At 37.6% G+C, this 27,433-nt stretch overlaps 1 protein-coding gene across 1 annotated transcript; it reads right to left on the reverse strand.

Moving 5' to 3' along the window:
- Positions 1–4,163: 4,163 nt before the first annotated feature.
- ttc7b (tetratricopeptide repeat domain 7B) lies at positions 4,164–26,112 on the reverse strand. Its single transcript, XM_054613440.1, has 21 exons — positions 25,946–26,112; positions 23,507–23,661; positions 23,230–23,305; positions 23,004–23,096; positions 22,318–22,481; positions 20,779–20,900; positions 19,791–19,869; positions 19,299–19,474; positions 18,924–18,987; positions 18,694–18,831; positions 18,267–18,455; positions 17,956–18,073; positions 17,592–17,649; positions 17,133–17,205; positions 16,682–16,842; positions 16,464–16,580; positions 15,603–15,700; positions 9,622–9,762; positions 7,994–8,196; positions 6,642–6,715; positions 4,164–6,144 (listed from the first exon to the last, which is right to left on the reverse strand). Exons 1-21 carry the CDS (start codon positions 26,064–26,066, stop codon positions 5,997–5,999), a joined length of 2,568 nt encoding a protein of 855 aa, XP_054469415.1. The 5' UTR covers positions 26,067–26,112; the 3' UTR covers positions 4,164–5,996.
- Between the last annotated feature and the right edge of the window lie 1,321 nt (positions 26,113–27,433).

Raw genomic sequence — 27,433 nt, forward strand, 5'->3', positions numbered from 1 at the left:
TTTTTCGACATACTATACCATGGCTTTTTTTTTAGACATACCATACTATTACTTTTTTATGACTTTTTTTTTCGACATACTATACTATGACTTTTTCATGACTTTTTTATACTATACTATTTTATGACTTTTTCGACATACTATACTATGACTATTTTTGTGACTTTTTTGACATACTATACTATGACTTTTGTGACTTTTTTTTTCTATACTATGACTTCTTTATGACCTGTGATATACTCTGCTTTGACTATTTCAAACAAACTATTCTGTGACTTTCACTTTACTTTTTCGACATACTATTTTTACGACTTCTCTTGACGTCCTATACTTTGATTATTGTATGACTTTTTTCGACATACTATACTATGACAACTTTTTCGACGTTTAGTATTTTACGACATACTACACTATGACTTATTTATGCCCTTTTTCGACATACTATACTATGACTTTTTTATGACTTTTTACGACATACTATACTATGACTTTTTTCGACATACTATACGATGACCTTTTTGACTTTTTTTCAACATACTATACTATGACTTTATTCAACATACTATACTATGACTTTTTTATGGTTTTTTTCGACATACTATACTATGACTTTTTTATGACTTTTTTCGACATACTATACTATGACCTTTTTATGACTTTTTTTCAACATACTGTACTTAGGCTTTTTTAACATACTATACAATGACTTTATTCAACATACTATACTATGACTTTTTTATGACTTTTTTCGACATACTATACGATGATCTTATTACGACTTTTTTCGACATACTATACTATGATTTCTTTCATGACTTTTTATGACATACTATACTATGACTTTTTTATGACTTTCGACATACTATACTATGACTTTTTTATGACTTTTTTCGACATACTATACTATGACTTTTTTATGACTTTTTTCGACATACTATACTATGACTTTTTTATGACTTTTTTTCGACATACTATACTATGACTTTTTTATGACTTTTTTCGACATACTATACAATGACTTTATTCAACATACTATACTATGACTTTTTTATGTTTTTTTCGACATACTATACTATGACTTTTTTATGACTTTTTTTCGACATACTATACTATGACTTTTTTATGACTTTTTTCGACATACTATACTATGACCTTTTTGACTTTTTTTCAACATACTATACTTGACTTTCTTCAACATAATATACTATGACTTTATTCAACATACTATACTATGACTTTTTTATGACTTTTTTCGACATACTATACTATGACTTTTTTATTCTTTTTTTCGACATACTATACTATGACTTTTTTTTTTATGACTTTTGACGACATACTATACTATGACTTTTTACGACATACTATACTATGACTTTTTTTATTATGACATTTTATACATACTATACTTTTTTATGACTTTTTACGACATACTATACTATGACTTTTTTCGACATACTATACTATGACTTTTTTATGACTTTTTTTCAACATACTATACTATGACTTTTTTATGGTTTCTTTCGACATACTATACTATGACTTTTTTATTTTTTCGACATACTATACTTATGACTTTTTTTTTATGACTTTTTTTCAACATACTATACTTAGGCTTTCTTCAACATAATATACTATGACTTTTTTCAACGTACTATAATATGACTTTTTTATGACTTTTTTCGACATACATACTATACTTTTTTATGACTTTTTTCGACATACTATACTATGACTTTTTTATGACTATACTATGACTTTTTTACATACATACTATACTATGACTTTTTCAACATACTATACTATGACTTTTTTATGACTTTTTCGACATACTATACTATTTTTCGACATTATTATGACTTTTTTGACGACATACTATACTATGACTTTTTTATGACTTTTTTCGACATACTATACTATGACTTTTTTATGACTTTTTACGACATACTATACTATGACTTTTTTCAACATACTATACTATGACTTTCTTTTGACTTTTTTCAACATACTATACTATGACTTTTTTATGTTTTTTTTTCGACATACTATACTATGACTTTTTTATGACTTTTTTCGACATACTATACTATGACCTTTTTATGACTTTTTTTCAACATACTATACTTAGGCTTTCTTCAACATAATATACTATGACTTTATTCAACATACTATACTATGACTATTTTTATGACTTTTTTCAACATACTATACTATGACTTTTTTATGACTTTTTTCAACATACTATACTATGACTTTTTTATGACTTTTTACGACATACTATACTATGACTTTTTCAACATACTATACTATTTTTTGACATACTATACTATGACTTTTTTATGACTTTTTTTTACGACATACTATACTATGACTTTTTTCGACATACTATACTATGACTTTTTTATGACTTTTTACGACATACTATACTATGACTTTTTTCGACATACTATACTATGACTTTTTTATGACTTTTTACGACATACTATACTATGACTTTTTTCGACATACTATACGATGACCTTTTTGACTTTTTTTCAACATACTATACTATGACTTTTTTATGGTTTTTTACGACATACTATACTATGACTTTTTTCGACATACTATACGATGACCTTTTTGACTTTTTTTCAACATACTATACTATGACTTTTTGACTTTTTTTCAACATACTATACTATGACTTTTTTCGACATAATATACTATGACTTTACTCAACATACTATAATATGACTTTTTTATGACTTTTTACGACATACTATACTATGACTTTTTTCGACATACTATAATATGACTTTTGTTATGACTTTTTACGACATACTATACTATGACTTTTTTCGACATACTATACTATGACTTTTTTCAACATACTATACTATGACTTTATTCAACATACTATACTATGACTTTTTTATGGTTTTTTTCGACATACTATACTATGACTTTTTTATGACTTTTTTCGACATACTATACTATGACCTTTTTATGACTTTTTTTCAACATACTATACTTAGGCTTTCTTTAACATAATATACTATGACTTTATTCAACATACTATACTATGACTTTTTTATGACTTTTTTCGACATACTATAGTATGACTTTTGTTATGACTTTTTACGACATACTATACTATGACTTTTTTATGACTTTTTACGACATACTATACTATGACTTTTTTCGACATACTATACTATGACTTTTTTATGACTTTTTACAACATACTACACTATGACTTTTTTCGACATACTATACTATGACTTTTTTATTAATTTTTTTCGACATACTATACTATGACTTTTTTCGACATACTATACGATTACCTTTTTGACTTTTTTTCAACATACTATACTATGACTTTTTTATGGGTTTTTTCGACATACTATACTATGACTTTTTTCGACATACTATACTATGACTTTTTTTATGACTTTTTAGGACATACTGTACTATGACTTTTTTTGTGATTTTGACATACCTTACAACGACTACTTGTGACTTTGTTTTCTATACTATGACTTATTTATGACCTGTGATATACTCTGCTTTGACTATTTCAAACAAACTATTCTGTGACTTTCACTTTACTTTTTCGACATACTATTTTTACGACTTCTCTTGACGTCCTATACTTTGACTACTTTTTGCGACATACTATACAACAACTTTTTGTTTAGTATTTTACGACATACTATACTATGATTTTTTTCAACATACTATGACATGAAATATTTTCCCTTTTTTAGACATACTATAGTATGTTTTTTGGACATACCATAATATTACTTTTTTGACATACTTTACCAATGCTTTTTATGACTTTTTTCAATTAACTATACTATGACCTTCTTTTACTTTTCCCCACATACTAAACCATGACTTTTTTACAACTTTCTTCGACAAACTACGACTTTTTTTGATTTTCTTTTTGACATACTATACCATGATTTTTTATACTATGAATTGATAGCTATCAGGATATAATGAGAATTTCAACAAAAATATCAAAACATATTTTTGAGGTATACCAACCCTGCCTTTAACTTTTTATGACACACTATATACTATGATCTTTTTAAGAAATACTATACTATGGCTTTTTAATGATTACAGCATCAATCTTTTTTCTATATTTCAAATACAACAAACAGAGAAGACGTCCCACATGTTTTTAACCACTTTTATTATCTTTGTCATTGTAATCATCCTCATTTCAGTCATTCATTTACTGCACAAAGGACTCACTGACTGAGCTCACATTAACAAACTAAATAAATTCATCCTTATATTCGTCCAACTGCCTCTCAGTTACATCACTCTCCAGAAAATAGAATTATAATTTACTTTCTAAAACCATAGCAATAACAATACACTTGGAACAATCAAATATACAACAACAATCCTTTGTATTTATAATTGAATGAAAAAAAGTATATTCATCTATTTGTATTTAACATGACCGTGACAGGACACAGAGACAACACAATCACTGGTTGCATTTACACACAACATTAATTCAGATTTCTGAGAACATGTGTGTAACAGATTCCTCCCATTATTACTTAGAATTTGTTAAATGGCACATTGGTGCTCTAATTTTTCAAATGTGTATGACATTTAGCTGGTTACCTGCAAAATGATCTCGTTTCTGTTTGAGTTTGACACTCTTATGTGTTCATCTATTGTGACTACAGCTGCTCATGCTAAAAAAGAAAAATCAGCCTTCCCCAACAGACCAGAAGCATTAACTGTATAATTATTCATATAAAGATTTATTTTACAGCAATGGTTTGGTATTTCCAGAAATTTGCTCATTCGACTTCTTGTTAAGAGTTAGATGGAAATATTGATACCACTCTCTAATACATGAAAGTGGTATTAATCTTCTCATCTAACTCTCAAGCAAGAAAAGAAAAAAGCCCATTTTCCAAAATGTTTAACTATCTATTTAGTTTCAAAGCTGTCATTGGGGAAATTGAATAATAGAGCAATATTAGGAACATTTGTAAAATCATAGAATGTCATGAAAATATATTTGAACAAAAAAAGAGCATGTAAAGGCTTTGCACATTAGATAAAATTTGCTTTAATAAAAAAAATGTAGAAAAAAAAAAAGAACAACCGTCCTTTGAACATCAGCTGTTCCAAATCTGATCTCCTGTGTGTGTAAATGCAGCCTGTGTTTTGGCATTTAGACTTTACTAATTGATTGACTCCTCAGTGATCTGTTTATCATGTCTGTCAATGCACCGGGAGATTCACAAAATCTGGCTGTCCTGAGCCAGCCATACAGTGGCCGTGATCCTCTCCGTATGAACACCGAGTGAACGTGTGTGTGTTGAGATTATCGGTAATATTTGGCTCGTAAAGGAAACACTAATGCACTAAATAACAGGTAAACAACATGTAAACTCTTAGCCTTCTGAATACTAGCAACGCAAGAGTAGGAACTCAACTCTTTTAATGTTATTTACGTCTTTGAAAAGGAAATAACCAAAACACACACAGCGTACAACAAATCACATACAGCCAGAGAGAAAAATGCACGGGCAACACGTTGCCACACATACACAAACATGGGTGTACATGCATGGACACAAACAGACACACAGAAAGTGCGGGTTGGCACACACACACACAAGCTACGTATGCCCTCATCCACACTCACACTCAAGCACACATACACAGAAACACACACAGTCATGGGTCACAGCCACAGCCAGGCATTGTGGGAAGGGTGGGTGGACAGAGGGGAAGCGTGTATATGTTTTTGTGTACTATTTGCATTTCTATACAGTGTGTGTGTGTGTGTGTGTGTGTGTGTGTGTGTGTGTGTGTGTGTGTGTATTTACAGTAAGGGTACGGCAGTAAACCCTTGTGCGGGTGTGTGTTACTGGCATGCAGGCATACTGTGTGTCTATGGGTGTTTGCAGCTTGCAGGTCCATCATTTGTGCCACTGTGTAACAGTACTGAGGCGATCATTGTGGAGATGTGTGTCTCATAGTGCTCTGGGTATGATGGTGAAGGGCAGGATGGGGCTGCTGGCCTCCAGCTCCAAGGCAGTGAGGAAACACTCGGTGGCAGCGGCAGCATTTCCCTGAGCCTGCAACACCTCACCGAGGCTGTTCCACACATCATGAGCCGTACTGAGGAGAGAGGATAGGAGGAGAAAGGAAAGGAGAGGAGAAGGAAAGAAGAGCGGAGGGGGAGGGGATGAATGAGAGAGGGTGATGAGAGAGAAAGCAGGCAGGAATAGGAGAAAAGGAAAAGAGGAAAAGGAAGAGAAATAAAGAGAGGAAAAGGAGAGGGGGAAACAGGGAAGGAGGGGATGAAAGAATGAGGAGAGGAAAGAAGGAAAGGGTAGGAGGTTTATAGAAAAGAAGGAGAGGAGAGCAGGAAACAGTAGAGAAAGGCAGAAGAGAGCAGAGGAAAAGGGAGGTGAGGAGAGAAAAAATAGAAGTGACAAGAGGCAAATATAGTAGTGAGTGACCAAAAATATAATAATCACATACATTGCACAGGGACACACACACACACACACACACACACACACACACACACACACACACACACACACACACACACACACACACACACACACACACACACACACACACACACACACACACACACACACACACACCTGTTGACCTGCACAGCATCCCTCAGGACTTTTTCTGATAGACTGTAGCGCTGCAGCTGGTGAAGAATCAGACCCTGTGGAGCGGTAGAGAGACAAACAATAGAAAAAGAGGAAGAAGAAGAAGGGTGGAGGAGGAAGATGTACAAAGAGAGGAAGAACATTTTAAGGCTTAGAGTTGTGATGAATGTGTATTGATGTGCGTTTTAAAGTGTTGTACAATTTGATTTAATTGCAGAAAGTAAATCTGTGACACGTCACCTACCAATTTACGATGACAGAGATAAATAAACAGTTCTGCACTTCCACTTTCCCTCACCTCACCTCCTCCCTTTTCTTCTCTGGGATGGCAGAGGGTGAACATATGAACAGGTAAACTGTGCGACACACAGCACTCTCCACCGTAAGAACAAAACACGTCTCACCTCTGATACAGACACACGCACCTCTCTCCTTCATCTATTCTGATATATTTCAAGCTTTTTACCTTTGAATGTATATCATCCCAGTAGGACTACACAGGGGCTTCCTCTATTCTTCAGCACTTCCATTAACAGTAAGCTTTGATTGACTTTTGACATAATCTAAGGACATATATGCAAATTTTCATCAAGTCTAGGTCAAAGACCTCTAGTTGCGCAGTCGAGAACTGGAATTTCCTCCTCAGGACAATAAAGGCTGGCAGATTCAAGAATATGCAGGAAGAAATGATTGTGTGAGCCCTGTGAAGTGGACAGTGGGTCTCATTTCCTTTAGTTTGTACACACAATGATGATTTTGTGTAGAAACACTGAAATCCCATTTATCTCAAAAGAATGGGAAAAAAGGCTAAATGAATTATTTAGGAAACATTCTTTCTTATTTATGAATTTTGTTGTAGATATGAAAGATTGAAATTTGTTCTTTTCAAAAAATATATACTTTTTTTTTGTAGTATTGTTTGAAAACGTACACTGTGGAGTGGAGCACGGCAGGTCAGCACTGATAGAAAGAGACTTTAATACTCAACAATAACCATTTTTGGATGGCCCTTGATGGGGGAAACCTCTGAGTGAACATGCAAACAGAGAGCACAGTGCTCCAACTGGGATTCAGCCAATAAGAAAGAGGAGAGGACAGAGAACAGAAGACAGACACTATATCCTCTCTACACAGACGGACTAATGGGGGTGTCCCAGAGGATTATGGCTGATTGCATTAAAACGCACAAACCCTTTACGGAAACTGTATGCGGATAGAACGAGGTTGGTTATGTTCTCAAGCTGCCCAACATCAGAGTCCGAGAGTCTGAGAGTGTGTGTGTGAGAGTGTGTGTGTGTGTCTGTGTGTGTGTGTGTGTGTGTTTTGTGTATTACCAGTCTCTGCATGGTCTTGACATGTGTCGGGTTGATGGACAGGGCCTCTTCATACCAGCGTTTGGCCTCCTCTATGTTGCCCCTAAGTTCAGCGATCTGCCCCCTCATGTACAGCACATTATGGGATGTGGGGAAGAGGTTGGAGGCTTCCTGCGTGCAGGCCGAGGCCTCTGCTGGCTTCGACATGCCGGTGTACACCTCGGCTGTCAAAGAGAACACAGACAGGGAGGAGAGATAGTAAACATGAGTGATTAGTATACTATGACTTTTTATGGCATACTATGCAATTTGGATGACATTTTTATTGCACACTATAGTATGCCTTTTTTATGACATTTTGAAACCTCTCAAACTAAATGTATTTATTGAAATTAAGAGCCACAAACAGAAAGTGAAATGTATTTAGGGTAAAAACATAAAAAAAAACTGCCATACAGAGAGGCAGAAAATGTGAGAGAAAAAGCGGTGAGAAAGCATAACTACATTTTTCTCCCTCAAACAGCATAAATAAGACAAACATTTTCAGTATCAAGGTCATCTAATTTGTTCTGTGTGTGTAGAGAGAGAGAGAGAGAGAGAGAGAGAGAGAGAGAGAGAGAGAGAGAGAGAGAGAGAGAGAGAGAGCTATATACACAACGATTGAGATAGACAGGAAATGAGTTTGAACCGTCTGCTCGTCTGTCCTGTGATTGGATGATTATATTAGCTGTGTCGCCAAGCTGGAAATGACCACCTCTGACAGGAAGCAGCCGGAGAGATAAACGGGAGACCAAGCATCCTCTGCCTATGGGTGTGTGTGTGTGTGTGTGTGTGTGTGTGTGTGTGTGTGTGTGTGTGTGTGTGTGTGTGTGTGTGTGTGTGTGTGTGCATGTGTTTATGAGTACTCTTCAGTCTGCTTATGTTTGTGTCTGCTGGTGATGCAGAAATGAGAATCGGGGCTCAAGACTACTCCCAACGTAATCTAATCTGCTGTGACTGCAAAGGCCATCAAACTGCTGTCATACCCGATCATACCAGCTAATGCCAGAACACTTATTGCATCTTCAAGTCTGTTTGTTTGATGGCGCCCATGCTAGGAGGAAGATAATGTATGTAGCATACCATCTTTAGTTTTGGGTGTAGAGTACTACGAGGCAAAAGGCTATTACACCAAGTGTAAGAAAAACACCATCTTCTGATTAAATATACTGGAAATGTAACTGACTTTCTGATCTTTCTGGGCAGAACAAGGCGACAGAATTGATCTGACCTCATTCAGAATTTGGATTCTGGAAGAAAAAAGGTTTTTGTTTTTTTCCTTTGAGACAGCATCTGTCTTAGAACTTGTACCATTCAATCATCTACCGGAGCCTTTTTTTTTTTAACCATGTGACCCCTTTTAAATGAAGCAATGACCATAAAATCACATGTTAAGGCCTTTTAGTGTCAACATTGGTCATCAGCAGTGATTGCAAAGGCCCGAGGAGACGAAAGTATAAAGTATTGAACTTATTTAAGGCCTGTGGAGGGGAATGTATTCTGTGTTAGGAACCCAAATCAACTCTTTTCATAAATAAAGCAAAAACACCAGGCCAGTGCTTGTATCTGTTGCACTTACATGTATTTAATGGTTATGTATGTGTGCATACCTGCATGCAGCCATATCTGAGCCAGGGTCATCCAAGGGTGCATGGGTCCGTGTTTGGGGGCACTGCTCTGCAGAGAGGAGGCTACCTCAGACAGAGCCTGCTCTACACGACTGGCTGCTATAGAGGTAGCATGAACTGAGCCTGTGGGGGGAAAAGTAGAACCGTTATAGACGCCATCTCCTAGAGCTACTGACTAACTACTGCAGCAGCGGTAGGCAGCCATGTGCCACAGTGCAGGGTTTTAATTCAACCAAACACAACAGCGGATTTCACTGATTACCCCAACTTCAGACAGAAAAGAGGACTAATCAGTGAAATCTGGGGCATTTGGGTGAAGTTAAAAGCTCAAAACTCTGGGCCACATTGGCCCACAGTTTCCTGTTCCTGCCCTAAAGCCTTTGATCAGTCCACACCATTCCACACGCTGCAACACACAGTGTTATGGCCCTTGCTGAACCAGCTCCAAATGAATTATTTTCTGCACTACCATGCATAAACACAGCTTCAATCTGCACTCTGTGGATTAGTAAATGAAAGACGTTTGTTCCGGGTTTTGTCTCTGCGTTTTCGATTACATCAGTTTATAACAGGGACGCAAAATGGCTAACCAAGTGGTGCCTGCAGAGGCACACTGCAGATCTGTGAAAGCAAAACATAATATGATGTCTGCATCCATGCTTTATGCTATAGTTTTTCACATATTATCATATCTTTCTAATTTACATAAAATATATATATGAATATTTTAAAATGCCACTTATCCTCCATTGACTACTTATCTATTGTCATACATGATACATTGATGGAGAGATACTCTGCTTTTTTGAGTGTCAGTTACAACTGATCCTATGATGACCAAAAAGGTCTAGAAACTTTAACTGTTCCTTCCAGAGTTTCATGCATGATTTGGAATAAATTGTCCAGACGTAACACCGAAGCTCATAAATATTGACTCAACAATGATGACGTTATTCACTGTGATCTGTTCTATGTGTGACATTTTATAGAAGTCACGTCAATTGCAGGGATTAGATAACACATAAATATGTGCCTTTTATATCCTGATGGTTGCAGCGCGCTTGAATAAAAGCTTTACTTTAATAAAACATCTCCCACCCCCTTCTCGTACTATTCTGGTCTCCCACAGTGGGATCTTAACTCCAAAATACTCCTTTCGCTGTGTGTTCACAGGGAGACTACCCAAGTGTAAAAGATGAGTGAGACAAGGATAAAAAGAGAAGATTTGAATATTAAAATAAATTCTCTCACACACAACACAAATGTATTTGAGGTTGAGCAGCCTGGTTTGAAGGGCTTATTGTAAGAAGTAGTACATTAGATGGCAGCATGCAGAAGCGCAGACTAGTGCAGCACATTAAAACATGTTACAGTATGTTATAACAGGACATGTACTGTTGCCTCAACTAAACTAATATTAATTCAATCTATACAACATTTTTAATTAGTGATGTGTCAACGGCATTTCCGGAAATTAGTTTTGTCTGCCAATTTACTCAAGGGTAAAAGAAAACGCATTGCAAATGTTTTAATCAATTTCTGCATTTATATCTATCCAGTCTGGGTTTTTTCCCCTCACATCCACCCCTTTCACTTTTCTGAACACATTGTTCTTATCATGCACCATAAGGCTCATACCTCATATAGACAGTAAGGCACATAGCCTTGACAGTGAAAGAATGAAGTGCTATGCGGTCAGTGATTCATTGTTTAAACAGTTGGAGAAAGAGGAACAGAGGTGGTAGCGTATATTTTCACATGTATTGCTTTCACTTATGCCATTTTGTGCCCCTAATATACAAGTATATATATCAACTGGATATTTGTAAAAAAAAATAAAAAAAATAATTAAAGTCCTGAGAGGCAGGTGAGAGACACAGTCTGATTAGAATTGTTTTATTTCCTGTATTTATGACTTAAGAACAGTCTTGCTAGGTGGTTTCTTTTTTGGCAGGATTTTTTTGTGTTTTTTGTTGTTGTCATTTTGGCCACAATAGGCTAACATGCACTTCAGTATAGGACTAATGGCATTTACTTTTATATTATTATTATTATTAGTTTTATATATTGTGTGTTAACAAGTTATGTAACATTACTGTCATGGCTTTCTTTTGGCAAAAATGTATTTTAGTCTGCGCTAGAACATGGTAGCTGTGCACTTCAGCCTCTTGTGGCCGAAATAAGTATTACAACAACAACAACAACAACAACAAAAAATGTCCCGCTCTTCACCTGTTTTAACAGATGAAAAAATTTAGATACATGGAAAGATAATCATGGCAGAACCTTATTTGCCTGTTCGTAAGTCTTAAAAGCAGGAGAGAAAACAATTAAGATTTTTTTTTTCTCACTTGCCTTCCATACAAAACCTTAAAGCATAAGATAAAAAACAAAACAATATATAGAAACATTTATGCATTTACTAACAAACTACTGAAGAAGCTTCCTGTATGGGCTTGTGCCTAAAATGTGGATTATTCACACAGCAAAGCATGCACTAAAGCTGCTCACTAAATGAAAGGAATACGCTGACTTACAGGAAGGAAATGCCTCTTATCACCAAACATTAAACTGGCTAGTGTGTTTTCCCCTCTGTGATTACAGTGTGATCCAAATTTTAACAGCAACAAGACGATAAAAAGTAAATTCGATAGCTTATGCATAGTGTGCTCAAGTGTCACTAATAAATGGCAGTAAACCAACTAAATCTTGGTAATAGATGCACAGAGGTGAAAATAAAACATATTGTTCCTCTCAAACAAGATTATCATCGGAGTATTTAAAATGTCTTCCTCATTCAACTTTTCCACAATAGCTTGTTGATTATGTCACTCAAATTACTAGAACAACTTAGATCATTTGTAACAGCTTCATTTCACAGATGATTAGTGCTACATGCAGGAAGCTGCTTCTTCCTCTCCTTTCTGTTGTCGCTCTGTGAGCATTTCTTTCTATTTTGCTTTACTAAAGAGGATAAACTTGTCAGAAAAGGAACCTCCATTGTCCTTCATTGCTCAATGTGCTGCAAAGTTTGTTTCCTGAATACTTTCACAATGCTTGTTCTGATAAATTGAAAAAAGGAATATGCAAAATCCAATTTTCAATACTGAAAATATTCCTTCAAGTCGTCGTTTTCCTTTAAATATATATACAACGCCAACTTGATAGAAATTCAGTACAATTCTCCTGAAAAACTGTCTGTGGACACAAAGTTAAAGCAGAGGACATATGTACATATTATCTTTGTACAGATACTGTACATATATCGGAACCTCGTCAGGAAAAGGGAGGTCCACAGTGACCAAAGGATGGACAGAACTATGGATGGAAAAAGGGAGTTCAGATGGAGGTTAGATGGCTACTTACAAACAGAAAACATGGAGGAAAAACCAAGAGTGTTAGCGTCCTGAAGACCGCCTTGAAAAAACGGAGGGATGGGGAAAAAACAGAAAGACGATCGTTAATGATTGAAAGAGAGGTAGAGAGAGCGAAGAAATATCCAAATCATTCAATTACAAAAAAAGAAAGCCGATTCCCAAAAGAGCTGTAGCGCAAGATGAAGAGGTTTTCATTCTTCACAGTAGCCTTTTAGACCACATAACATGAGAATTGTGAATTGTTTATGCCATAAACTGTTAACCAAATCTACCTACCAAATCTGCACTTTTACTCGTAGTAAAAGCCATGAAGTTCAATTAACTACAAGCATGAAATAGGCTCATGTTTTTTGGCTTAATAAATCCTGAGAGTTTTTTGTTGGCAGGTTGAACTGTAGCTCTAAATGAGGAGGAGTAACATTAAAAGTATTCTGCATTTCAGGACAGTTGGATTGAAATTAAGGATGTCTGCACCTCACAAAACTTTTTTGTTGACTGACAATGCACACAAAAGTAGCAACAAAAGAATAGATTTTCAGTAATTGTGATCATTGTGATGGATTTATTGTCAGGGCTTTATATAATCTCATTCATCTCATGCTGACTGAGAAAAATCCTCCAGAAATGATGTGATTGTGATTTTTCTAAAATTTAAATAAATAAATAAAAACTGTTATTTTTCAGCCCAAACATCATTAGCAGAAGAGATGGCAACAAGGAGAGACAACATATGGTTGGAACCGGGAAACCAGACAATTTAATGTTGGCTCAAATGTATAATACTCACAGAAACCGAGAGAGAGAAAAGAGGAGGATGCAAATAGTAGCAAAAACAAGAGACCAGGGAAAAGCAGATAGATGTGGAGAGACAGTAAAGCTGTATTATGTAAAACTCATTTCCAATTGTATCAGAAAAGAACCCAACTGATCTCAAAATCCTAGCTGTATCAACTGCGAGTGTGTGTCTTTAAACGCGTGCGCGTCGAGTGAGTACATTCTCAAAAGACCTTGAGCAAGTCGCAAAATACAAAAAGCAACTGCAGCAGATCCATCGAGGCTTAACTGCACTCTGATCCACAGCCCAAGAGTTATTTTTTAAATTATATTCACGGCAGGTCTGAGATCTAGGTGGGGTTATAAAGCACATCCAGCACTCTGTAAGGGTTAGTCAGTTTAGTTTGAAACTGGTCGTCCATGCTCGTGAGGTTAAAACAACGGGTCAAATTTAAAATTCACCTGGTCCACAATCTTAGTGAGAATAGGCTGAGTAAAATCTTGTTAATTGCTTAAATCAGATCAGTGGTGGGCGCTAGCTTTGATATTTAGGTGATGTTGATGTTCTGTGGATTATTGCCTCTTGTGGCCCCTTGTTTCTCTGTAAACTAGTAAACTAGTAGTAAAGGCCAGTAACACCACACTGGGTGAGAAAATCCTGATGTGGGAGTATTCTGCTTTATCTGTTCACCTGTTTACTGGAGAAACTCTGGATAGTCTCTGTATTATAGTATACTGATTACATATGAAAGAAATATCTTAAAAACTGATTAATAGCTCAAAAAAATGTATGTTATTATATGATACAATAAACTTATTCTAGGATGATACTTTCCTATTCAGTGTAGTGACAGATTTTATACAATTTATAACATTTAATTAAAATATTTGTAATTATTTTTTATTTTCTGTATTTTGACAAATGAACAGAACGGTTAGTCTTCTACTTGAGATATTTCTAGTTGATTAATATTTATCAAGATGCTGTTTAGCGCAGAGCACCAGGGCAACAAACACACTGGGAATGCTCTCATTATTAAACACACAACTAAATCAATAAGCAAATCCCCCAAAAAACTTGGTGTATTCTTTTAGGTCACTCTCCACACCATGCTACAGGCCGAGTGGACGTGGAGGAGGATTACAATTGGAGGAGAGCTGTCGGAGACAGACGTGGTTGCAAAAGGAGGGAGTCCTGGTCTTGGTGGGTGGAGGAGGAGGAGGAGGAGGAGGAGGAGGAGGAGGAGGAGGAGGAGGAGGAGGGGTGCAAGGAGGGAAGAAATATGGGTTTTTGGGTGGAGGGAGAGGAGGAGGCTGGAAGATGAAGACAGGGGGATAAGGGGAATAAGGGGAATAAGGGGAAGCAGGGGAGGAGAGGGTGGAAATGGTGGATGGGGAGGTGGGGGAGACCGGTTCAGAACCAGAGTAAGAAGAGGAAGAACCTGAGACTGAAACAAATAAAGGTAATAAAACATAAAAGAGTTAAATAAATCAAGGAATAAAGAATGGGAAGTCATACAGGTCACTGGTTGTCAATCTGCATACGCTTCAAACAATATTTCTAAAATTCTCTCCTAATGGACAGTTTTGAGGGAAAATATTATATGAAGCAATATTGGAGAATTAGGAAATGTTTTCCTTTGATATCTGTAGATATGAGGGAGAATGGATCAATACAAAAACAAGAAAAAGAAGGGCATATCTCCCTCTTGATGCCATTTTCATAATTAAATCATAATTGACAACTGAACAAAAAGACAAATATGGACACAATAAGTTAATTAGTGTGTGTGTGTGTGTGTGTCTGCCTACCGGTCTCTGGGTCACTGAAGTCAGGCAGTGTCATGGCGTTGAGCTGTCGTCTGTCTGCTATGGCTCTGTCCAACAGACTGCTGCCACGCCCAGAATCACTACACACAATCACAAAAATGTGTTTCTATTTGTAATCTCTAAATATATTCTGATTGATCTATATTTACTTATTCGTGTTTGTCATTTTAAATATTTCTGTATTATCATTTGTTGTTGTATTTACTGAATATTAGGAAACAATATATAACAGATTCTCTCTATCTCTCCCAGTACAGGTGTATTTACCGATGTACATTTACCTGTCCAGAAATGGGCACTGAAACTTAAAAACACAACTGCTGATTCATGTATGACCTGAAAACTTTAATAAACAAAAACATGATAAAAAGTTATTATAAACATTAATACCCAGTCACTGCCAGGTTTAACTGTCGCTAACTGAATCAACTGTCATACTAACATTAGCCTGCTAATATTTGACTTGTTAATATTGAAGAGTAAAAGATGTAACATGAAAAAGATTTTGGACCAGACTCTTGATTGAAATGCTGTTTAATAATGAGTTAAACTAGATTGGAGCTATCGTTCAAATACAAGATTTAAATGACATTTTTACAAAAACAAACAAATAAAATATTCTTATACCATTCGATTAAATGATCTAACAGCTTCGGTTAGTTTAGGGTCATAACAAATGACCCTCTAATTTAAACTCCATAAATACTAGTAACCCTGAAAGACAGAGAATCTCCATGTATATATAAATAAATCATAAATTAAAAGTCACAGATACATTTACTATTGTTGGCAGTTATGCACAGAGATGATTGCTTTTGATGTGTATGTGTGTGTGTTTTGTACCTGGGGTTGGTAAGGTTGTAAAAGCTCTTCCAGATCTGCAGCATGTGTTTACAGGTGAGCAGAGCTTCCTCTGGCCCTCTGCACATCGACTCCAACTTCACCTTTGTATACAGCAGACTACAATACGCAACACACACATAAACACAAGATAAGTTGACACAGAAATAAAAACGCTTTGTGTGCGCTTTAAATGAAGCGTGGTAGCGTGAAAGTCTTACTTGAAGTTCTCTGGGTACTCGGACAGAGCCATCTCGATAATATTGAGAGCGTCATGGTAGTGTTTCTGAGCAGAGAGCAGCAGGGCTAGCAGATGAAGGGAGTGGACATCATCCCCCTGGAGCTGCAATGCTTGTCGTACATAGCCTAGTGCCTCGGGGATCTACACACACACACACACACACACACACACACACACACACACACACACACACACACACACACACACACACACACACACACACACACACACACACACACACACACACACACACACACACACATATATATATATAAATATACAAACTACAGGTTTTCCCCAAAACGGGGTAAAAAAAGCACTTAGTAAAGTGGAGCGTGTGTGTCTCCCTGTCTGGTACTTTTACCTCAAACTTGTATGGTTTTGATTTTTGCGTTGTGATGTTAAGCTGTCATCAAGAAAGATTGTGTTACCTGTCTGGACACAGCAAGCTGCAGTGCCAAGTAGAAGGCTGCTAGATGGTCAGTAGGAGACAGACTCTGGGCTCTAGAGAAAGAGATGATTTTGTGTGTTCAGATGTGCTGAATAAAAAGTAAAATAAGATTTCATGAAACTTTAAATGAATCTGCACTCTCTTTAAACGATGGGTGCATTACAGACTTGTTCCAAGATATCCTTCACATTAACATATTTATGGATGGAGGTTGTCTCAGGACAGTATACAAGTCATATGCTGTGTACACAGATGCCAAATGGTGCAAGCAGACATAGGATTCAAATGCTACAGGTAAATATGACTGATTAATAAGATAGTAAATTCAGAACAGTTTCCATTTTGTTAGACTGAGGAGCAGTTTTTACTGAGAAAAATCCATCTGAGTGAAATGTGGGTGTAAAAGAGAAAACGGCGAGCAGCATGGCTCAGTCCCAACCTCTGGAAGGATCCCAAAGCTTTCCTCTGGTACTCCTCCTGTGTGCTTCGCAATGATGCTGAAGAGATGCAGAGAGACAGAGTCAGGGACAGAAAGAGAGAAACACTATCTGTATGTAAAAACATCTCAGAGAGAACAAGAAACAAAAATGGATGCATGCTCTGTCTTATTTCTTTTCTCAAATTTACATGAGATATGTGACTTGCTCTCTATGTTGTCATCACTCACACTAGGTTAGCCAATGGCGCAATCTCCCAAATTTACTACCTTAACGCCACTTATCTTATCTTATCTTAATCCTAATGCTTTTCAGTGTTCCTGATTATCATCCTTTCTACAACAGCAGATACACACAGAGACCTACCGTCAGTGGCTTTGAGGCTGTAAACCAGCCCGATGGCCAAGAAGCCTTTGGCTCTGAACTCAGCTGCTTTCTCCCCCATGTCAATCACCATCTTTCCAAAGCACTCCCCCTCATCCAACTGGATTGTGGGAGAACAGACACAAAATCAGAAAGAATGGAGAGAATTACAAAGAGATGTCGGAGTAAAAAGATATTTTAGAAAATACAGGTATTCAGCTTCAGAAAACCCCTAAAAACGTTTCTAGAATCCCTGGAATGCTTCAGCAACTAGCTGCGTTTGAGTTTATGTCTCCAGGATGCTCCTTCCTTACCCAGTGCAGAGGTCCGATACACAGCTTGACAGCCAGCAGTGGGATGGTGGGGTCGTCAGGCTTCAGACGAATACACTCCTTGAGGACTTTAACGGCACGAGCTGATTTCCCAGCTGCCATAAGCGACAGGGCGAGCTGGTACCACAAGTGGAACTCCTCAAAGGCAAACTTCATGGCTCTCTCCAAACACTAGAGACACCGAAACAGGACACATTCCATAAGCTTTCTCAGGGTATCTGTAAGTTTCATCAAGTTCTACAGTCGTTTTAGAGCCAGTTGGATTGTAATAAACCATTAATTTGCTTGGGGAAATAAATGTATATATATTTTTTTATTAAAGTGTGATTTCATGTGGGTGTATGCGGGCTTTTACTCTTTTCACAACCACTATGATAGTGACTATGCAGCCCAAAGAGGGATGACTAACCTCCGACAGCATCTCATACTGCCCTCTCCTGCCCAGCGCTATAGTCAGCAGGTCGTACACCACTGACGCAGACTGCAGGCTGATGATGCGATCATTGTTGTGTTCAGGGATTCTGCTCAGGACAGCGTCACGGTTAGCCTGAGCACACACAAACACAGATTGAGATTTAGGATAGAGGAGTTGAGGATTCACAGCTTTAGAGACGTTTTCCAAAGAGTGTTTGTGCTTACCATGGACTCACTGATGAGCAGCAGCAGCAAGGCTTCCTCTGTGTTCTCCTGAGGGCAAAACAGACTGAGAGAGAGCAATGCACCGAGAGAGATGGAAACATGGAGTTGGACAAGGATGAGTGGGAAAGAGAAAAAAGGAAAAAAAATATAGAAAAAAAAAAAGTTAAAAAGTACATTGCAAAACATTTCATTTTAGAGCCATGTAGGCTTTTTTCCACTGTATTCCAACTTAAGCACACACACACACACACACACACACACACACACACACACACACACACACACACACACACACACACACACACACACACACACACACACACACACACACACACACACACACACACACACACACACACACACACAATCACTTACTTCTCTCCCGAGTACACGCGTGGGCGTCGGCTTAGGCTGTAGTTCTTGGTGTGAGTGTGTCCCTGCCGTGTGGGATCGTCCAATGGCGACACAGTGGGTGGGTCTTCCAGAGGAGACCAGTAACTCTGTTCGCACATTCCTCTGAGCAAGATCTCTGCAAGCTGTCTGGCTATGGTCTGCATTCACACACACATGAACATTTGGCAAAGTGAGTCTGGTACCAACACAGCGGCAATCTGTTTACTTGGGGCTAACTTTGCTTCTAATATTACTTAGAATACAGTCAGTTATATTCATGATTTTACCCTTACACATATTGCTATCTGGATCCTTTTATCATCATAACATATTCAATAAAAAAAAAGAAATTTTAAGTCTACTTGCTTGTGGTGGATTTTGAATCAACATCAAAAGAGATTTGCACTTAAGTTATGGTTATCCCTTATTGTTTCTAACAAAAAAAAGCCAACCTCCCAACCCATCATCCCTCACCATGCGGAGGCTCTGGGTGGTTCTGTTCTCAACAGCCCGAAGAATCTCCCGAAACCGGCCCACGCCTTGTGTCAGGTTGCTATGGCAATGTAGTGAGGAAACAGGAAGAGGGACACTTGTCAGAGTCTGTAGTGTGTGTGTGTGTGTGTGTGTGTGTGTGTGTGTGTGTGTGTGTGTGTGTGTGTGTATGTGTGAATGGAAGATATCTCACAACAGACGTTTGCATAATAAACACCATGTACAGTTTCTATCTATGTGTGAGTGAAAAGGTGATATTTAGTAGCATCACTAGAAGATTTGAAGCTTTGCCAGTTTGCAAGACGACACAGAAAAGGTAAGGTCTTAAGGTCATTTTGTTCATATTTCATGCTGCTCTAGCCAATTTCTTCCATGCTGAGAGCAAGTTTTTAAAGTGGTTATGATCAGAAGTTATGTGACGTGATGTTAGTTAACTAAATCATTTTTTTTAAAGTTTGAATTCATTTTTTCCTGTGTGATAAATACTAGATAGTCAGAATTACATTTGGATGAAAAGGGAACATTTATATTGTCTACATGTTTAAGGTTCCATTTATTTCCCTCTCCTGGCACTGAAGTGGAGTCATTGCAGAAACATTGAGCTCGCACTGAGCAGAACTTTTACAGATTTCATTATTTCTTTCAGCATCAAGGCTTTACCTGAAATGATCTCTGCTGTAATGAAAACAACAACTCTATGGGAACTACTTTCTACTCACTTAACAGTGTTCACACTTTTCTGCTTTTACCAACCTGTCAGCAGCTTTGTAACACGATAACTAGAAAGTGGTTGGAAAGTGTCCACGAGAACTGTTGTTTTTCTTAGAAGTGAAAAAACTAAAAACATTTCTGGTTGTTTCCAGTTGTTTTGTGGTTTTGAAGTGATTGACAGACATCTCTCCGGGCTCTCTCTGATTTCCTTTTTTCTCCCATACCCATCTATCTGCCACCACCTTCTTCCCTCCCTTACCCGTTCTTGAAGTGGATGACGTGGGCTCTCTGAAGGCCTGTCTCCAGGAAGTAGCCCAGTTCCAGGTCTTGGGCAGTTGGGCCGGGCTTTGGGCTGCGGTTCTGAATTCCTGCTGATAGTGCCTGCAGACAGGGATAGAGAAGAAATACAAAAATTAACACAAAATTGCAGAGAAAGTTATGCCCGAATGCCCACTGATGTAAATTATTTATGCATGAAATACTGCAACTATCTATCAATCCATGTCAGTGCTGTTAATAGCAGAACATGTTTTTCATGTTTAATGCACAGCTGCAGCTCCCACAATGAAAAGAAAACAATGAGCTGTGGTGAGTCATCTGTGGAGCAGCTATATGTTTGTGTGAACAACAGACAGAATACATTTAGTCTGTGTGTGTATATTCTTGGACAAGACATTTTCAAACACAAGGCCTGATATCATTTACAACAGTAAAAATTCAAATTTGCTCATTCAAACAATTTCCTTTCTACAATGGCCTATTTAACAAATCTCATTTATTTATGCATGAGAAATGCTAACTAAGCAAGATACAGACGATCATATTCTGTCTTTAGCAGCCAGAAGGGCATGTGCAACAGCGACTGTTAACATAAAACTCTGTTGGCCTACATTTCTGTTTATTGTGCTGGATTATTTATCAAGCATTGTAAAGAAGAAGTTATGATAGAAATAAAAAATGAGAAGGCAATAGTTGATAAATACACCTGTGGAAATACCGGTTATATTTGTGTGTTAGTGAGAATAACACTAACCTGAAACGTTATGTTTAATTACATCATCATTTACATCCAAGTACAATATTGTGTTTTTTATATTAGCAAAACAGCTCTGTTGTGATGATTTGCAGCTTTTCTTTATTTTATACGATAGTAAACTTCTTTTCAAGGGGTTTTGGATTGTTGGTCATTCTAAACCATACATTTGAAGACTTCACCTTGAGCTTTAGGAATGAGTGACATGTATTTCTCACTATTCTCTGACATTTAACAGATGAAATGTGCAGCTCTAAACCTTACCTTACTTAACCAGAACAAAACAAACGGAAAAACCAGAGAATCATGTTATAACGTGAAGCGTTAATACAATTCTTAACGTTATAGCAACGTGCTTTCATATTATAACGACATACATGTATCATCTTAAAGCGTGAAACGTTTAATGTTAAAGCGTGATAACTTATTGTTCCACCATAAACGGTCTTCTGTTGTATTCAGCCATGAGTTAATAGAATGAATCTTCCTTCATCACATCTCATTTAAGTAGCTCAGTCAGTGCGTCCTCTCAGACATTCTCCAAATTAGAAGGAAGAGATTTCTTTGCCAGTTGGCAGTCACAGGCGGTAACGCACTGGTCAAACTTGCACACTGTCTGCAGAGCATTCATCACACACCCACAGAAATGGCAAAGCAATCGGGAGTCCAGGTGCTAACAAGCGATTTGGTGACACTCAGAGTAAACACAGCAATTAAACTAGAGGGCTGATTGAAGACGTATCACGACATGGAACCGACGCATACCTTCTCAGCCTCCTGCAGGTAGAGCAGAGCAATGTCTCCAGACTTTTCATAGCAGGTGATGATTTCCTGATCCCGGTCTGTTGTGCTCCTATTGGACGAGGGCGACCCAGTGTTCTTATTGGATAGAGACGGAGAGGAGGCTGGGACCTTCTCTAAGCAGAGACCTGAAGGGGAAGAGAGGGAAAGAGTGCTCAAGACCACATTTTTTGGTAGAGTTGTTTGATGTAGTTTTTGACCCTCGGGTGATCATCTTTTCCTACTGATGATTGGTTTTCAAAAAAAGATGCTTTGAGCCTCAAAACATAAGTCATAATTCATAATCATCACATTCATATCTTATCAATCATAAATGACAGGGAAGAGTTACTTGAGTTTGGAGAATTTAATTCAGTTACACAGATGAATTGAATAAGAATAGAATAAGAACTGAATATCCATTATTCAAAGGCCACTGTGCTTTGATTAATAATAAACCAGTTTATTCCACAGCAGTGATACTGTACTGCCACCATGTGGAGCAAAGCAGTATTGTAGAGGTTAGGGCCGACTGGACTGATGGAAGTTGAGATCAAGAAGGATATGAGACATGGGTATGTGTAAGTGTGTGTGTGTGTGTGTGTGTGTGTGTGTGTGTGTGTGTGTGTGTGTGTGTGTGTGTGTGTGTGTGTGTGTGGATGTGTTTGTACCTTTAGTAGCGTATGCCTCCGCTATCATGGACAGCCTGTACACAGGAGCTCCCCCCAGCTGCATGTCATCAAGGTTCACCCTGCTGTAGTGACCTGTCAATTAAGAAATCAATCGATAAACCAGTATTTTATCCATAAAACCAAGGCCACTTTTTTTCATAAATGACATCATAGCAGGAGCAGACAGTAACTATGAGTAAATTAACCAGAGGAGTGTGTGGGTTACCTAACGCATCTCTGTATTCTCCCTCCACGTAGCACAGTTTGGCCATCAGCACACTGACTTCCTGGAGGTAATCCGGCTGAAGGACAGAACACAAGACATTTTCTCTTTTTAATATTTTAACTTTTTTAATTCACTATATCTACTGATTTTGAAAAGCTTGCATTAACCACGGCACTAAATCACGTGGCAGACACCAAAATCTATTTGTAAAATAAATAATAAAAGAGTGACAACTGTTAAATGTTACTTCGCTGACCATCTCTTCATCCACAGTTACCTTAAGGTTTCCTCTGTCCAGAGCAGCAGTGAGGTGTTTCCTGACCTCCACCAGTTTAGGTCGTTGGCCCCGGGGACTGGCTCCCTGTTTGATGGGGTTCTCCTTCAGGTATGTCTGAAGCTTGCATTCCCCCAGCAACAACTCACCTAGGTCATCTACACACACACGCATACACACGCACACACACGCACACACAATGTTAGGAGAAATCGTGACTTTAATTACCTCACCACTTTAAGGGAACATTGTGTAGCATTTACGGCTACCATGTTTCTACAGTAGCCCAGAACGGACAAACCAAACACTGGTTATAGATAGCGGCATTCACATTTTTTCGTCTATGTATATCTGCCAGTTTAAATCAAACATTAATCGACAACAAATCTTAGATTTATCAATAATTAATCTAAGGGTAATATATGGTTATATCTAGTCTAGTGTCACAGTGTATGGTTTCAAGGTCAATCTAGGATCAATCAACAGCCAATCAAAAAATCAATTGATTCACAATTCACAATTTAAAAAAGGGTAATTATAACACTGTAAGGACTATCCGCTGACAATGTATCCTTTTGAAGGGTTCTCCTGGTGGTCGGCCGAGATCAACACATAGAGGAACACTGCTGTGCTTACACAAATACTAGCCTTAATTATGTGTAGCTTTAACAAGCTTCAAAATCGTGTGATTGTGTGTGCTTTTAGAGGTTCAAAGGGTGAAATGAGCATTAATCCTGTTACTGATCCCAGTCAGTGACCAGAGCTTACAGCTCTCCTGTGCCAAATTACATTCCTTAACGGCAGCATTTTCGTCATGTTCTTCCACAGTTGTAAAATAGCACGCACTGAAGCCACTAGAATCATCTAATTTATGGCTTACAGTTCACAATGATCTAACATTTCTGTTTTAAGACTATGATGCCACAAGCCCGCAGTTTTCCCTGTCCTGACTGTACAACAGTACAGGAGCAATTCCTCTAATTGCATTCTTGGCTGTGGTTGCTCAGCTACCACTTAAAAACAACTGAATACAGCTCTTAATGTTTGGCCTTTACTTTCTAGATTAATCTCTCAACAACTGCTTAGCTATCTTATAAAGTACAGCAGGCTAAGAAGCAGTGTTTTGCTTCACTCTCTGTTTGAAAGTTTCAAGCCTGTTTCGAAGATGTTCAGGGTTAAATGACTCTTTAATATGAATATTCCAGGAAAAGAGAAGGAGATATGAATCCCACTAGAAGACTTGATGGTATTTAAATGTATTAACCTCCACGTGCAGTCTGTCTTGGTTATTTGTAGTTGTGGCAAGATACAGCAGCACAGAAATGATAGTTATATTTCAATAAATGATAGTAGATGAACTTAAACTGCATGGCAAGATGTGATATAATGCTGATTACATGTCATTCTTTTAAATCTGGTTCATTTCCATGTCAGAAAGGGAAGAGAGGCAACCATAAAAATTCAGATGACAGTGAGGAATGGGCCCGGGCAGCGTTTGTTCATTTGTCAAATAAAAATGTTCCTCTGTCGTCATCGTTTTTTCTTTTACTTACTACTGCACTGTCAGTAGTAGAGTTTACCATGCAGCATCAGTAGAGTTTACCATACATCATCAGTAGAGTTTACATGCATCAGTAGTAGTTTAACATGCAGCATCAGTAGAGTTTACCATGCATCAGTAGAGTTTACATGCAGCATCAGTAGAGTTTACATGCATCAGTAGAGTTTATCATGCATCATCAGTAGAGTTTACATGCAGCATCAGTAGAGTTTATCATGCATCAGTAGAGTTTACATGCATCATCAGTAGAGTTTACATGCAGCATCAGTAGAGTTTATCATGCATCAGTAGAGTTTACATGCAGCATCAGTAGAGTTTACATGCAGCATCAGTAGAGTTTATCATGCATCAGTAGTAGTTTACATGCAGCATCAGTAGAGTTTATCATGCAGCATCAGTAGAGTTTATCATGCATCAGTAGTAGTTTACCATGCAGCATCAGTAGAGTTTACCATGCAGCATCAGTAGAGTTTATCATGCAGCATCAGTAGAGTTTACCATGCATTAGTAGTAGTTTACCATACAGCATCAGTAGTAGTTTACCATGCAGCATCAGTAGAGTTTAACATGCATCAGTAGTAGTTTACCATGCAGCATCAGTAGTAGTTTGACAGACAGCAGAGCACCAGGGGCACTAATCTGTGAGACCTCAAGCCAAGTTCTCCTTATCTTAAAACCAAAGTATCCACGTGTGTGACGTCACACACACCACCCTGTTACAATGAATGAAGTCTCTCTCTTGACCTGTCCTAGCCCACAGGAGCACAGGGCTGACACACTCCCAGCCTCGGCTGCAGCTACCAGGAAGCACCGAGGACGCAGACCGGAGGGAAGGCCTGACAGACCGGCTGAGCGAGCAGGGAGCCCCGCTCAGTCCTTACCGTTGGAGATGAGTTTGGCGGACAGCTGTCTCACCAGCTCCGGTATCTTGTCCCACTGGCTCTCTGAGCGGCACCGCTCTATCTCGGTCTCCAGTCGCGAGCCGGACTTCCTCGCTGTCATGTTTGTGAGTGGGCTGACCGGACCGACGCACCGCAGAGAGGCTCCTCTCGCTGGTAGCGCGTCAGGCTGCCGTAAAGCTGCCGTAAAGGAGAAACACAGCTTCCGCTCCCGTCTTTCAGAATAAAGTTCTCGAATGACAATTTTTTTCTTTTTTAAACCACCTAAAAAAGGTTTGTGACTCGTTGTGTTTGTTGACACAGTTTACACTGGCTAAGAAAACTGTTGTATCTCAGTAAAAAAAAAAAAAAAAATGTAGCACCTGTTTAATTCAGAGGTCAGATGTCAGGGTGTCAGATAAAATAAGATAAGATAAGATAAGATAAGATAAGATAAGATAAGATAAGATAAAATAATCCTTTATTAGTCCCGCAGCGGGGAAATGTACAGGATTACAGCAGCATAGGTTATAGTGCAAACAAGAGACGTAGTCAAAAAACAAGATCAAAACAAGTATTATAAATAAGCAATAAAAAACAGTAAAGAATCCACAATAACTGAAATATTATATATACAGACAGAAAAACTATTATAACTATAATTGCACAGTGTATTGCAATATTGTATTGTGTAGTTGCCATAGTTACTACTCTCTTGATTGTTATGTTTGCCACCAGAGCATCTCAATCAGTGGATTTGTTGAATTGACTCTAAGTCTTTTACTAGATTCTTGTTGATCCCTGATTAATAAACGTATAAAATATAAACAGCCTAAAAAACATTCCCATAAGAAGACACTGTCGGCACAGGAGGCCATTTTCACAGACAATTGGACATGTCACCATAGGCAAAGCACAGGTGTGAATGACACAAATAATACACTGCAGTATACAATATGTATTTAAACATTCAAAGAAGTATTGACATTCTTTACTTGAGTTCAATTAGCAATACCACCCTGTGAAAATACTCAATTACAGGTAAAAGTCCTGCATCCAAAATTGTACATGAAGGAAAGTACAAAAGTATCATCATAAACATGTATATAATATTATAAAATCACAAATACTCTCAAAGCAGGCAAAATGGTGTCTGTCAGTGTTACATAATTAAATAGTTTATTGGTCATTTTTATCATTGATGTAAGCAGCATTTTCATGTCACAGCTGGTTGCGGTTATTATTATACCTATAAATGTATATTTGATATCCTGTAGGTTGGTTTAATTTACTTTATGAAAGTGCATCCAATTCCACATGCTCATTATAGCTTTTAAAAATCTTAATCGGCAGATTAACTAGAGACTATAGCTATAAATAAATGTAGTGGAATAAAAACTAAAATATTTTGAGTAAAAGAAACGTAAACTGACAATACTTAATTACACGTGCAAGATCAAGATCAAGTACAGTGTTACCTTCTGACAGTTT

The sequence above is a fragment of the Anoplopoma fimbria genome, chromosome 15, assembly GCF_027596085.1.
Source record: "Anoplopoma fimbria isolate UVic2021 breed Golden Eagle Sablefish chromosome 15, Afim_UVic_2022, whole genome shotgun sequence".
NCBI classification, from domain to species: Eukaryota; Metazoa; Chordata; class Actinopteri; order Perciformes; family Anoplopomatidae; genus Anoplopoma; species Anoplopoma fimbria.

Coding starts and splice junctions, on each gene's coding strand:
- ttc7b (XM_054613440.1), bottom strand. CDS start 26,066: ATGACAGCGAGGAAGTCCGGCTCGCGACTGGAGACCGAGATAGAGCGG. Junction 16,581..16,681: donor GAGTACCCAGAGAACTTCAA/GTAAGACTTTCA, acceptor TGCGTATTGTAG/TCTGCTGTATACAAAGGTGA. Junction 6,145..6,641: donor GATGCTGTGCAGGTCAACAG/GTGTGTGTGTGT, acceptor CTCTCTCCTCAG/TACGGCTCATGATGTGTGGA.